Below are 14,655 nucleotides of genomic sequence, written 5' to 3' on the forward strand. Positions count from 1 at the left end.
TTGTTCTATGGTTGTTTCTTAACAACTTATTTGGGGGGTCGTCTCTTACCCCTTTATGTAGAGCTGCTCCATTATTTTTTCAGGACTTCACAGTCCTCCATTGGATGGATGAACCAAAATTTAATCAGCCCTCTGCTACCATCCCGCCCCAGTGCATTTAACCTTGGAATACAGTAGTAAAAATAAGTTACAGGTAATCCTGAGTAACACAAGGTCCACGGTGAGGATGAGCTAAATCCTCCAGCGGGGGCACAGAGTTCTAGGAGGTGGACACTGAGTGAGGGAGACTCCTCCCCACGTCCTCCACACCCCATCGCATTGCAGGGAGGACCCAGACCTTGGTCAGACTCTGCTGTTCCTCTTTACTTGGCTTTTCCGCTTCTGATGTCAGACCAGCAGGAGCAGCATCCCCTGGGAACTTGGCTAGAAATGCAGATTTTCAAATTCTCAGTCCCCGGCCGCACAGACCGAATCAGAACTTCTGGGGCAGGGCCTAGCCATTTCTGTCTGCACCCGCCCTCCTGGGCATTCTGGTGCTTGCTCAAGTTTGAGGACCTCTGTGGATCCCACAGCTCTCTGCACTGGTCGCACACTAAGAATCTCCCGGGCTGCTTGCAACTCTCTGGAGGAGCACACCAGCCTGCTGCCCAGATCGCCACACGCAGGGCAGGGCTTTGGGCATCAGTCGTACACAAAGCTCCAACGGCGATTTCAGTATACAGCCAAGTTGGGGATCATGCCTTGTGCAGACTCAGCAGGTAATTCAACCCTGGGGGCGAGGGAGGACTTGTTAAAACACAGATTGCTGGGCTCCACCTCCTGAAGTCTCGATTCAGTCAGGTTGAAGTGGTGGAGTAGGAAATGGCAACTTCCCTGGAGAATTCCATGGACGGAAGAGCCTGGTGGGCTACAGTCCGTGGGTCACAAAGAGTCAGACACGACTGAGCAACTAACACACACACACAGGTTGGAGTGGGGATCTGAGAATCCATGTTGTTAATAAGTGACAGGTGGCTCCCATACCGTGGCCCACACTTTGAGAACTGCTGCTCTAGACCGATTGGTCTTCAGGCATGGCTGTTGTTAGAAGAACTGGGAAGTTTCACAAATAGATCTTAAGGCCTGGGGCTGACCCTCTAAGATTCTAACGCACTTAGCTTGGGATGGAGCCCAGGTGTTTCAAATATGCAACCAAAGGATAAAATTACTACTTGACTTTGAGCTCCTTGAGGGTTTTCTTCTGTGTCCCCAGTGCTGGCCTGTTCACGCTCATATTACTTGTCAGTAGGCTGGTCCTCTAACCACAGTGGCCCCGGCATTAGACTGGAAGAGCACTCCTGGGAGGGCTTCCCTGACTCACCCTGGACAGCCCCTTTATAGCAGTAATCACATTTTATTTTAATTGCCTGTTTCATTACCCTCTGGGTCAGTAGGTCTTCCCCAGTGGCTAAGTGGTAAAGAATCAGCCTGCAGTGCAGGAGTTGCAGGAGACGCAGGTTCAATCCCTGGGTCGGGAAGATCCCCTGAAGGAGGACGTGGCAACCCACTCCAATATTCTTGTCTGGAGAATCCCATGGACAGAGGAGCCTGGTGGGCTACAGTCCATGGGGTTGCAAAGAGTTGGTCATGACTAAAGCAACTTAGCACGCATGCACACTGGGTCAGTATTTCTTAAGGAGTGGTCTGTGGCTCACCTCTATCAGAATCATCTGAGCAAGTTAAAATGCAGGGCCCTTCCCCAGATCCGTGGAATCAGACTCTGGAAGGTGGGGCCAGAGAATCTGTACTTTAAACCCATGCAATTCTACTGTATTTAGTTGGAGGGAGAACACATAATTTAGACAGTAGACTCGAGGGGAGCAGGCAGCTGTCTGTCCTATGTATATGTGTATACATATATCATAAATGTGAATCAAATCATTATGCTGTACATCTTAAATGTATACAATGCTGTATGTCAATTATACTCAATACATTTGGGTGAGGAGAGAGGGGAGGAAGAATGGAGCCCAGGGAACAAGCTGCTGTCGGGAATCAAAACCCTGAAAGCTTTGAGTCAGCCTGGGACAGGACTGAGCCAGATCTTGAAGGTCCAGGGGGTGAGGGTCCCAAAGATGGGTTGAGGGTCTGCTGCCGTGATTCTCAGAGGAACAGCCTGGGGGTGGACACTCAGGTGGGGTCTGTGGCCCTGGGTCATAGGCTGGAGACCATGATTCCTGGCTGGGTGCCCTGGGGCTCTGGGAGTGGAGGTTCTGGGCACCCCGGCTGACCTTTGTGGTTGTCTTGTGCTGCAGAGCTGGAGGACTCCCACAGTGGACAGCAGAAGGTGCTGGAAGCCCTGAGGCGAAACCCCACCTTGCTGAAGCAGTTCAGACCAGTCCTGGAGGACACCCTGGAGGATAAGCTGGAAAGCATGGGGATAAAGAGAGTGAGTTCCGGTACCACCGTGGCACGGCGCACCTACCGTTTGGACACAGGGCGTTCTTAAACCAACAAAGGGTCAATTGTTCTTTGTCGTGTAATCTTATTCATCTCATTCGCTCCAGTGGGGCACCCTTGGTGTCCGGGAACATAAACCCCACAGCTGGCACTGTGATCTCTCCTGTTTCCTCCAGCGGCTTCCTGAGGCGTCACCCCATGTCCTGGCCTCCCCGTGCTCGCCACTCATTGGCTACTTTCTCTGTGTCTCCCGTTCTTTTTCTTTGTTGTCGTTCACATATTCAGCAAATATTTATTGAGCACCTTTATGCTAACTAACTGTTGTACTAGGTTCTGAGAAAACTGGAGAAGGAAATGGCAACCCACTCCAGTACTCTTGCCTGGAGAATTCCGTGGACAGAGGAGCCTGGCGGGCTACAGTTTATGGGGTCACAAAGTCGGACACAACTGAAGTGACTTAGCACACACGCATGCTGAGAATACAGTGATGAATTAGAACGGAAACTTTTTTTCATGGAGTTTATAGATGGTAGGGAACTCAGATACTAAACAATGGTTGTCCAGAAATTTAATAATTTAACATTGTGAAATGCTCTGCAAGCAAAGTATTGGATACTATAAGAATGAATAATAAGGGGATGTGCCTTAGTTTGAAGGTCCAGGTCTGATGGTGGACCTTAAGTGAACAAGGGATTCCCTGGTGGCTCAGACGGTAAAGAATCCACCTGCAATGCAGGAGACCTGGGTTTAATCACTGGGTTAGGGAGATCCCCTGAAGAAGGGAATGGCAACCCACTCCAGTATTCTTGCCTGGAGAATTCCATGGATAGAGGAGCCACTTGGCGGGCTACAGTCCATGGGGTTGCCAAAAAACTCAACCAAGTGACTAATACTTTGACTTTTCATATTGATATTATTTTGACAAATTACAATTAGATAGTCTTGGTGGAACTATTAAACAAGATGTCCCATCTTCTCCTGGACAAAGGGACCATACATGCTCCAAAGTACTATGTCTCCATTTTCTGACAAGGGGAATTTAATTGGCTCAATCTGGCCTTTGGAGGAGTGAAGTGTCTATTATCAGTGGCACCCGTGGCCATGCCCACTCAGAGGTAGCTGTGGGTGGAGCAGGCTCTGAAAGCCTTATCTGGTACAAATTAATATTTGAACATCATTGTTTTCTCATGCTCCTGTTCAACCAGAGTATGCATATTATAATTAAAGGCATCAATGAAATCCATTATTAAAAACACCCACCTTATTACTAAGGCAGCTGGCATATCACATCACTGAGGATACTGTGTGTATAGAGTAAAGTAAGAAAAAAACCCAAACACCTAGGTTTACTTTAGCAAAGATGCTCCCTAATCATTGACTTTTTTCAACTACTGCTCAATCTAACTTTGACCTTATGTTCAGACTTTATTAAAACATTTCTTCTAATCTTAAATTATTCCTCAAGGGTGGATGTCAAAAGCCCAAGAAGCTTCCAATAAATGTTGGAAGGGTGCCTGGCTTCGATTTTTTGCAGCTGATGTTTTCAGCCATTGTCAGCCACGGAGGACAATGTTTCGGCCAAATGATAATGCAAGTACAGAAAGGAGCAAACCCCGCTCTCCCACAAGGATAGTGGAGAGGCATGTCCCATCTCAGCCTGTATGCTTGATGTTGATAGAACTGTGCGTAGCCCCTCTGCTCCATCCTTCTACTCATGCTTTGCTGGGGCTCCCAAGCCCTAGCCCACCTCGCTTTCAGCAACCTGCTCGCCCTGCCTGGATGCTCAGCTCATCCTCTCCCAGAGGCACCAGCACGGATCCCAGCGACTCCCAGGCCAGCAGCAGGTATGAGAGGCCGAGGGAAGGAGCAGGGGAGCCCATCTCCAGAGGGAACCTCTGTGTCTTCCAGGATGCCAAGGGAATCTCCGCTCAGACCCTCAGACACCTGGAGTCCATCCTGCGAACCCAGCGGGAGCAGAAGGCCAGGAGGTTTTCCGAGTTTCTGAGCCTGAGGGAGAAGCTCATTAAGGAAGCCACCAGCAGAGTGAAGGACAGACAGAGGGATGGGGCCCTGGTGTCCCAGCCAGAGGGTGAGGTGCCAGGTGAGCTGGCAAGAGGGCCTGCTTAGGACTGGGAGCTGGGAGGGCCCAGGCTTGTTTGCATTTGCGGAGGAGGGATATAATCTCTGTCCTCATCGGGGTGTTGCTCATTGCTCAGAAAGACCAGACAATAGGGCTCTTGCAGGTGGCTGAGTCCAAAAGACCTCTGTTGGAAAAACAGGGTCAAGGGGTGGGGTGGTCACCTGGGTCCCTCAGGGAAGCAGGGAACCGGGACCACTGTCCCTGCTCAGACACAAGGCCTTCTCAGCAGCGCAGTTCTGCACTGTTTTGCTTGCTTGGACCACAGGCTGAACTTGGCTGCAACAGAGTGTTGTCAGCACAGGGGCTGCAGATGAAAGCAAGGATCAATCAAATGGAATATTCTGCCCTAGAGCAGTGGGAGGGCGTGAGAGGCTGGGCCAGTTCAGTAGGCGGACACATCCTCAGAGCTCAGACTCCTTCCCTGGGTGAGCCAGCTGCTTTGTCCCTGGGGGTTGTGACACGGAAAGGCCTGTGTGTGGTTCCTGTGGAAGACTGAAGTCTGTGGGTGAGGGCCCTCTGGTTTCCGTCCTCAAGGAACTTAGGGAGCAAGGGAATTGTGTCTTTGCAATAGGAGCCCCCGTCTTCTAGAGGGGTCCCAGATCCTCATGCAGGATGATGCCCTAGCTCCTTGCAGTCATGGGTGTATGTGGTCAGAGGAGGGTCACTTTTGTTATCTCCTCATGTCCAGGCAGACCCAACCTGAGCTCTTGGTGCAAAGGAAATTTCCAGAGTGTGGTCCACACATCTCTGGGAGCTATGCGAGATGATTTTAGCTATCTATATTTTAGTTATTTGGTACATGAATCAATAATTTTAAGATTTAATCTTTATTTTTCTTCATGTACATTGGAAAAATATTACTAACATAGCAACCGTGAAAACTCATGGAAATGATTACTTGAGTAAGTATAAAGTGGGAATTTTATGTTTAAAAGTGGTATCATTTTCTATAAAAATGTGACATAGAAAACAGGACAGTTAGTATGAGAATACAGTAAAAATTGTATCAATGGTCTGGGTAACTCTGTTCTATTTGATTTAAACACCTGACCCTAAAATCTCTAAGGAAAGGATAGTTTTCAGTCTCGCACAGAAATCTCAATCAAAGGACATTTGTAACAAAGCCCTCTGCCTCAAATGTTCCTTCATTCCTAATTTGTTTAATTTAGTGCAGTATTTACTGAGGTTGGGCTTCCCTGCTAGCTCAGCTGGTAAAGAATCCGCCTGCAATGCAGGAGACCCAGGTTTGATTCCTGAGTCGGGAAGTTCCCCTAGAGAAATGCTAGACTACCCACTCCAGTATTCTTGCCTGGAGAATTCCATGGACAGGGGAGCCTGGTGGGCTGCAGTCCAAGGGGTCACAAAGAGCCAGACACGACTGAGAGACTTTGACTTTTCACTTTACTGAAGTTGATCTGGGCCAGGGCCTGCCCCTCAGCTGGAAACCAGCCAGAACTAGGTGATGTGATGGGGCCCAGCACAGGCCAGGGCAGCTCAGAGGAGAGGGGACAGGCCCCAGGGGTGGGATGGGGGTGGATGGAAGCCCCTCTGAGTCCTGGTTTCCAAGAGAAAGGCTTCTTGCTCTTGTGGTGCCACCCCCTCCCCCAGCGCCTGTGCCTGTGGTCCCAGAGCCTGGGGTGGGAGCATCCCTGCCCCCCACTGTCTGTCTCCCCTTCCCTGGCCTTGGGTCCTGCCTTCTCAGGGCCCGTTACTGAACTGACCTGTGGGATGAGCTCTGTTATCTCGGCCTTTCTTAGACCACTTTCTGGCTCTGCACCCACATGCTCTCTTTCTAGTCCCCAGGAGTGTTTTACAAATACGCACCTCCCGTCTCTGCTCAGACCCTGCCTCTTTTGTCTGGGGGCAAAGCTGGGGGATGTAGCCCAGGCAGTGGCAAAAGCCCGAGATTTGGGGTGACTGACCCCCTGGGTTTGCATCTGCCATGGACTTCCATGGAATCGTGGATCTTGAGCAAGTTCCTGAAACTCTGGAAGCCTGTCGGGCTAAATGGATGTTGGATGTAAAGTGCTTAGCTTGGTCTGTGCACTGTAACTGTAGCTATTATTATTTTCCCTCAGCAAGTTTACTTTAGCAAGTTACCTTTAGTTTGGTCTTTCCTAGAAGGCTCACTTCTGTGTAAATGCATCCTCTGAGAGTGGTGCATTTCAAACACCTTTAACTTTGAAATACAGTAAGAAATGCATTTTATGCTGTGGCTCAGTCCATACTTTCGAGTTTCATGAAACAGTACTTACTTTGCCTCCCTGTGATGTACTTTCTCTGCTCTTCTCTTTGTATAAAAAAATCGACGGTCCTGCAGAACACCCCCGATCCCGACCACCACCCCCGCCCACACGCTCTGCGCTCCTGGAAGAGGGAGGGGCTGTGTCTGATTTCCTGCCTTAGCTCCAGCCACAGGCCCCTCCTGGGAGGAGGTGTGTGGATCTTGACGGCCCAGGTGGTGCTACAGTGCCCTCTGGTGGCCTCAGGGCCTTCCTGCAAGGCTGCCTGAGCTCCAGCAGCAGCCGCTGGGGTTGGGTAGATAGGGTAGGCGGCCTTGGCAAGGCCAGCTTCTAGGATTGTGTCGAGGGTGAGCTGCAGACATGCTGGGCCCCTCATTAGACCTGCTGCCTCCCATAGGTCTCCTGGAATGATGACGTGACCCCGGAACGCCAGTCGCTCTCCTGGTCTTTGATGAAACCGGGGGTCCCAGCCCCAGGCCTGGCTGGCAGTGGGATACTTGGAGTGGGGGAAATAATTAAATCTGCCGTGGTTATAGCAGTACACTGCACAGAGTGACTTGTCCTTTTCCAGTGTGTTGGAGCCTCTTTCTGCCTCCTCTCAGGCTTTAGGGTCCAGATGCATATGCCCTGAAATGCATTCTTATCTGTTTCTAGTCAAAAGCCAGCAGAGCCCGCCAGTCACCAAAGAGGCCCAGCCAAAGGCCAGGACCGTGCCTGTGGCACAGCCGTCCAAGCCAGCAGAGCCCCCCGTGACAAGTCTTCAGAGCCGCAGCAGCCACAGCCTGGGCCTGGCCCCGGGACCCACCCCTACTCCTCGCTCCAGAGCGTCTGGACCCCCTGGCACCCCTTCTTCCCCAGGGCCTGGGCTGAGGTGAGCTGGGCTCCGCATTCTCCCAGAGTCCGTGGCGTGGCTCCCACCCTGTCCTGGGCCCCCCACCAGCTTCCGCAGATAGGTGAGGGGCAGAAAGAAGTGAGCAGGAGGGGCCTCAGGTGGGGTCCAACCCATGAAGAGACTGGAGTCCCTTGCTCCGGGCCAGGGCAAACCTCCCGTCCTCTTACTGACTCATCCCCAAGCCCCAGTTGCCTCCCTGGAGGGGCTGGGTCTTCATCTTCTAACAGAGGGTGGCTGCCCCTCTCCAGATGACTCCTGGCTGGTGTCTGGGCCCAGGAGTGCCAGGGGCAGAACTGGCTCTGGGCCAGCCAGCTTGCAAGTGGTGAAGGGTGGCTGTGACCGTCTCCTTCTGGCTCACGCACTCCTCATTTCCTCTCCTTCTGGACAGTACGCCCCCGTTCAGTTCTGAAGAGGACTCGGAGGGAGATGCTGGGCCTCGTGCGTCCCTCCAGCCCCCGAGAGTTCCTTCGAGGGTGGGGCCCCGGCCGCAGGATGACTGGGACTGGTCTGACACCGAGACCTCGGAGGGGAGTGCCCAGTCCCCTGGCAAGGGCTCAGGCGGGCTGGCCTCCTCAGGTGAGGAAGGTTTTCTTATAGAACTATTAATGAGGCTTGTAGCTGCTGGCTTCAGTTGCATTTTCTAGCCAAAGTTTAAACAATATAGAGCTTAGGTTTTGTCTTTCCAAAGGCAGTAAGTGGACGAGCTGGGGGGTAAGCCAGTTCTGTGCCATCTGCCAAGTCCACAGTGTCATGAATTCTGCGGAACTTCATCTTGTCCATGGCATGGTCCCAGCCTGCCAGCCCATCGAACCCACCAGAACCAGATATCTGGAGAAGAACTGACGACCTGCCAGGTGGATGGTAGGGTGTGAACATCTAGGAACTGGGAGTGTGGAGTCCTTGAACACATTCTGGGCTCTGTCACTTGCTCCCTGTGTGCTGGTGTGGAGGGTTTTGGTTCCTTTGTTGTAAAGGGAGGATAAGATGAGTGATGAGCGGCAAGGAACATAGTATGAACATAGTAGACCCTTAACTAACTGGTTTTTAATCAATCAGTGAGCCAAGGGTCATCATCTCTCTGGACTTCTGCTCAGGCCCCCAGACATTTGAATCCTGGAAGGCCATGGCTGGCTCCCTGCTTCCTGGCCAGTCCTGAGGTCTGAACATCCACCTTGCTTTCTCATACTGATAATGTAGTCACTGCTTAGTCCCCTTCCTGCGTGGAGTTCATAGAAAGTGGGTCTGGCTCCACAGTCCTCCTGTGTGAATTTATATTGATGATATTTCTTCATTTCTCTGTGAAGATGTTGGAGGAAAAACTGCGTATTAATCTTGCAGTTCATGTACCAACTGAGCAGCAGTTCCTCCTGCTAAGAGGAAAGGGCAGCCTGCTAAGCTTCAGTGCCCAGCCATGCCCTTCAGGACATAGTACATTTCTGGATGTTCCAAGCCTCTTTTCCCCGCACAGACTGGCCTGGGCCTCACTCTCCTTGCCTGTCTTCTGCTGCTTTTGTCCTTCCTTGTTCCCTTCGAACTCTTCTCCACTCTCCCTTTATCCACACTGGAGCTGAGACGTGACCCGTGGGGATGATGCATTCATACTCTGCTCTTCTCCCCTGGTTGCCTTCCAGGAACGCTGGTGCAGTCGATGGTCAGAAATCTTGAGAAGCAGCTGGAGACTCCAGCCAAGAAGCCTGCTGGAGGGGTCAGTCTGTTCTCAGTGCCCAGTGCCGGGCCACAGAGAGCTGCTGCGCCAGGAGGAAAGCCCCAGGTAGGTTGTAGGACCCAGAGGCTCTCTCTTACAGAGCCAGCTTCGAGTTTGGGGCCCTGGGCTGGGCCTGAGGGCGCGCCCGTGTGCGACACGACGTTTGACCTCATGCCTCTCGTCTCCTCCGCCCCTGCAGGAGTGGTGGGATGCCCACTCTCCAGTGCTTGCTGTTTGTGTCCCGTGTTAACATCGAAAAGCCCTGTGGTTCATTGCATGAACAGCTGCTCGGTGGGTTGTTTCTCCCAGCCACGCACGCCCCCACTTCTGGCTCTCATGGGGCCTGGACCTGGCTCTGTGCCTGGCTTCCAACAGTAGCTGCTCTATTTGGGCTCCAGCTCATCCCACAGCCAAGCTCTCCCCTTTCTTCACTCCCCGAGGACCCCAGCACAGGACTGTGTGCAGAGCAGACTGCTCCATAATACACAGTGGGAGTATTAGGCACCTTTGTTCCAAATGTCCAAGGCCATTCCTCATCACTAAGAATGTCTTAATGGCCTTGCCTCTCTCCGGCTCCAGCTGCCATCAGATTTATCGCTCAGATGCTCAGCCTCCCAGACCATTCCCGTTAGGATGTCCTTGCCACCTCCCTTCTCCCCCTAACGGAACCACTTCTGTATTCCTGTTGTGTTTTCTTAGGCAGAAACATTTCAAGCTCCTGTAACTTTACACTCCTTTCTCAATCAGAAAGATGCATCCTAGGATGACCTATGTTATTGCTGTAAAATTCAGAAATAATGGGCAATCACTTTTTGGTTTTTCCTAGCATACACCTCCCCTGGCAACCCTAGCACCCACCTTGTGCTATGTAATATGTTCAGTTTATTATGTAGCTCACGTGTGTTTGTGAGTAATGAGTCTAAATGATTCAAAATGTGTTCAGAAAGAATTCATTCTCAGCTGTAAGAGAGCACTGACCGCCCTATGCAGGTTGAAGCACTGTCCAGAGCCTGCTTGCCACCCGGAGGTTTCTGATTGGTTGTCCTTACATTCAGAGGCAAATGGTCTGGGCACTGAGAGCTCGGTGGGGGTGGGGTGACCGTGATTCTGGTTCGGGGACAGCCTGAGAGTTTGGCCCACTCTGGGCTCCCCTGTTGGCCCTAGCTCAGACCTCTTCCAGGCTGAAGGATTCCAGCATTTGGAGCTCCCCTCACGCACCTTTGGTCAGAGTGTTTCCCAGCCCTGGACCAGCGGTCTGTGGCAGGTGGGGGGTGTGCATCAGCCCCTGGTGTGTCAGCTCAGGAGTTTGGAGAAGTTGAGTCCCTGGACTTTGTCACTGTGGGCAATTAAAAAATCTGGACAAAGTTTAAATTTCGACAAGAGCAACCTGATCTTCTACAGGCCTTGGGGCTGGCCTCAGTATGGCCAGTGGAATTTCAGGGGTGTTTGCAATGGCTGTGACCCCAGGTCTCTGAAGCAGGTTCTCAAAGACATGGAAATGAGAAGATGGGAGGAGTAGCGCCCCCTCCTGCTTTCTTCCAAATCTGCATTTTGTTCCCATGTCCATCCTCCCTGGTCAGATGCATTTTCTTCTCCCCTGTTCTCCCTGCAGCTTTCTGAGGATGAGAGTGACTTGGAGATCTCTTCCTTGGAAGATCTCCCGCAGGACCTAAACCAGAGAGAGAAACCGAAGCCCTTGTCTCGCTCAAAGCTCCCGGAGAAGTTTGGCGCCAGCTCTTGGAGCCCCAGTCAACCCAGGGTCCCTGGCTGGTGAGCCCGCTTCTGATTCTGGCAGCCAGAGGACCAGCCTTGTTGCCCAGCTGGGTGGGGCTGGCTCAGAACCCCCCAGCGATGGGGCTGCTGGGCATCTTGTCTTCCCCAGGAGCCAAGAGGTCTTCTCCTCGGACAGAAGCAGAGTAGAAGACAGATATTATTTCTCCCGCCCCCGTGAGAGCCCTGGTAGGGGCCCTTGGGCCCCAGGGCTGAGAAAGGGTTGTAACAGGACCTTGAAAGAGCATCCTTTTTCTACCTCCATGTTCACTCCAGACTGAAAGGAGACACTTGGTCTCTACTCTGCGGTGTCTTGTAAACCTTGGCAACACTGTAGAGCTGGGTCTTTTATGGGGTCCTTTGGGGGACTTATGCCTGAGTCAGTCATTCAGTAATTGACCCAAAGGCATTTACTGAGAGTGTCTGGCCTCTTACTGCTGAGCTGGGGTGTAGGCAGAGATGGGGGTGGAAATGAAAACTACGGGGTCATAATAGAGATTGGGACGTCATGGGAGCACAGACAGAGTCTCCCAGTGCAGCTGGGTGTGAATGTGGAGAGCTTCCCAGAGCTGATATCCTCAGGACCTGCTCGTGGGTGAGAGGGAAGGAGGGCCACCTGGCTGGGGCGGCATATCTCCAGGGGACCACAAATTCAGTTTTGATAATATTTCTAAAATTAGGTTATATACATATCTATAGTATTTTTTTAATGTGAAGAGCATTAATTTATGTAAACCCTTAAATACAGCATGTTTATCACTCTCTGGTATTTCTTCCTTGTTTTTGGAGCTTCAGCAGGGACTGGGTGGGGGCCAGAGCCATCTGTACCCCAGCTGTCAGTTTAGGACTTTGGGGTAATGTTGCCAAGATGGTGGTAGCGGTGCGATGGGTTTGTTGGGGAGTCACTCCTGTGAAAGTGAAGGCAGAAGAAGCTGGATCAGGGCAAGTGCTCAAGGGCAGTGTGGGTCTGACCCCCATGAGAGGAGGCGAGCAGGCAGCAGGAGTGGGCAAGGGGAGGCCAGACGCCGTGCAGCTGACACCCCCACCAAGCTGGTGGGAGCTCCAGAGCAGGCCCAGCCCACCAGGGAGTCCCCACTGGGCAGGATGGCCAGAGCCCACTCTGCTTGGCCGTGGGCTGCGGTGCCCAGGAGAGTGAGAACTAGTAGAGTAGCCATGGTTTTCCATAAAGGGAAGCCCAGCCGTGCACCTCCAGGCCTCATGAGTAGAGGGAACAGACCCTTCAACCCTTATTAACTCAGCTCATGGCCAATTTGGCTTCATCTCTCTTTCCCCACTACCTCGGGTCTCTCCCCAGCTCTCCATCCAGCCTTCTTTTGACCTCTGGGTGGTAAGCCCTGAGGTTCTAGCAGGAAGAACTAGGGGAAGTGAGGAGGAAAGGCCTTGCCGAGGATAAAGGGGTCTGGGGGTGGGGAGGCTTGGGGGTATCATGGTACCAAGCTGTTCAGTGAGGCTAGGGCACAGTTTATGAAGGGCCTTATGTGGGACCCGGGGTCAGCCCGCCTTAGCTGCCAGGGCGTAAATTCCCTTTGTGGATCTTATACCTTTGAACAGCTGAAAATATGCATGGATTACCCCAGTGGCTTGGTGAGGAGGGGAAGGGGCAGTGAGTGGGGAGTGGTAGTGAGGTGCATCCCTCTCAGGAGTCTGCCAACAAAGTCATGCTTTCCTATTCACAGGATTTGGGCGAGGGAGGTAAAAAAAGAAAAAAGATGCTTGTGGGTCCCTTGCTGCCTCCTGGTTTCCTGTAGCTCTGGGTGCGCTACTGATGCCAGCTCCCCACATCACAGTGCATCCTGGGACCTCTGCTGCTTGTCCTCAAGTTGTTTCTGCTGTGGGAGGCTGCACGGGCCACGTGCAGGTCCAGCCTGGAAGTGGCAGAGAGCTGACTCTACCAGGGCAGCCTGCACTCGAGGTGGAGTGGGAGTTGGTGAATAATTGCTCCAGCTTCCTGCCCTTCGGTTTGACAATTCGGAGGTTTATTCCACAGTTTTTCAAAGTCCCCAGGGTAGGTGAATCCCATTTGCCTTGAATGTTACAACTTGTTAATGCATCCTTTATTGGCCTTTCTCCTTCTGGTTTCACTTTTCTCACTCATATTTGCTTCTTGGGAGTACCTCTGAAATAAATTCACTTGTACCCAAATCTTTGCCTCAGGCTATGCTTTCAGGGTGACCCAAGTGAAATAGATGTGAAAGCCCATGTGTTTTCACACACGCTGGTGATAATCACCCATGAAGACTGACTCTATTCCTGAATGTTCACAATTAAATCCTATGTTTCTGAATCTGTTTTTCAACTTTGGAGACTAATGTATTAGTTTTTCATTTGCCAAGCTCTGAAGAATTGATGCTTTTGAACTGTGGTGCTGGAGAAGACTCCTGAGAGTCCCTTGGACTACAAGGAGATCAAACCAGTCAATCCTAAAGGAAATCAACCCTGAATATTCATTGGAAGGACTGATGTTGAAACTGAAGCTCCAATATTTTGGTCACCCGATGCAAAGAGCTGACTGATTGGAAAAGACCCTGATGCTGGGAAAATTGAGGGCAGGAGGAGAAGGGGGCTATAGAAGATGAGATGGTTGGATGGCATTACCCACTCAATGAATATAGTTTGAGCAACCTTAGGGAGATAGTGAAGGATAGGGAAGCCTGGTGTAGTTCTGTCCATAGGGTCACAAAGAGTTGGACATGACTTAGCAACTGAGCAAATGCTGTTTATCCCTTCCCACTTTAAAATACATTGAAAAATTTGAGGGCAAGATTTATAAGAACTTTGGAACATGTGTATTAATTAGGGTTCTCGGGCTTCCCTTGTGGCTTAGCTGGTAAAGAATCTGCCTGCAATGCGGCAGACCTAGGTTCGATCCCTGGGTTGGGAAGATCCCCTGGAGAAGGGAAAGGCTACCCACTCCAGTATTCTGGCCTGGAGAATTCCATGGATGACTGAGCAACTTTCACTTTTCCAGAGAAACAGAAGCAGTAGGATATAGATACAGATGTAGATTTAAATACATAGAAGAGGAAATTTATTATAGGAATTGACTCATACAGTAGGGAGGCCAGGAAGTCCCCTGATCTGCTGTATGCAGGGTTGGGAACCAGGAGAGAACCCAGCCCCTGGTGTTGGTCCTGGAGCGCGAAGGGCCGAGAACCAGGAGCTGGAATGCCCAAGGGCAGGAGAAGGTGGACATCCCACTCAAGAAAAGAGAGCTGAGTCATCCTTCCTTCTTTTTCCTTCCTTTCCGTTCCATTTGGGCCCTTGGTGGACGGAATGATGCCCAGCCAGGCTGGTGAGAGTGGATTTTCTTTATTCTGTCTACTGATTCAAATGCTAATCTCTTTCAGAGGCACCCTGAGAGACATGCCCAGAAATAAAGTTTTCCCAGCTATCTGAGCATTCCTTTGACCAGTCAAGTCGACACATAAAATTAACCACCACAATA

General features: G+C 51.4%; 1 protein-coding gene across 8 annotated transcripts in view; it reads left to right on the forward strand.

Annotated features, from left to right (window-relative positions):
• DZIP1L (DAZ interacting zinc finger protein 1 like) overlaps window positions 1-13,352 on the forward strand; it is a 60,296-nt gene extending 46,944 nt beyond the window's left edge. For 6 of the 8 annotated variants that reach the window (XM_065942824.1, XM_065942828.1, XM_065942825.1 and 3 more), the window contains 6 exons: window positions 2,295-2,428; window positions 4,348-4,540; window positions 7,477-7,693; window positions 8,103-8,290; window positions 9,346-9,485; window positions 11,032-13,352. In XM_065942824.1, coding sequence (XP_065798896.1) covers window positions 2,295-2,428; window positions 4,348-4,540; window positions 7,477-7,693; window positions 8,103-8,290; window positions 9,346-9,485; window positions 11,032-11,193 — 1,034 coding nt within the window. In that variant the 3' untranslated portion in view covers window positions 11,194-13,352. The remainder of the gene's footprint in view (window positions 1-2,294; window positions 2,429-4,347; window positions 4,541-7,476; window positions 7,694-8,102; window positions 8,291-9,345; window positions 9,486-11,031) is intronic. The other 2 variants (XM_065942830.1, XM_065942829.1) reach the window with 2 other exon arrangements.
• The last annotated feature ends 1,303 nt before the right edge of the window (window positions 13,353-14,655 follow it).

Source organism: Muntiacus reevesi, chromosome 8 (genome assembly GCF_963930625.1).
Source record: "Muntiacus reevesi chromosome 8, mMunRee1.1, whole genome shotgun sequence".
NCBI classification, from domain to species: domain Eukaryota; kingdom Metazoa; phylum Chordata; class Mammalia; order Artiodactyla; family Cervidae; genus Muntiacus; species Muntiacus reevesi.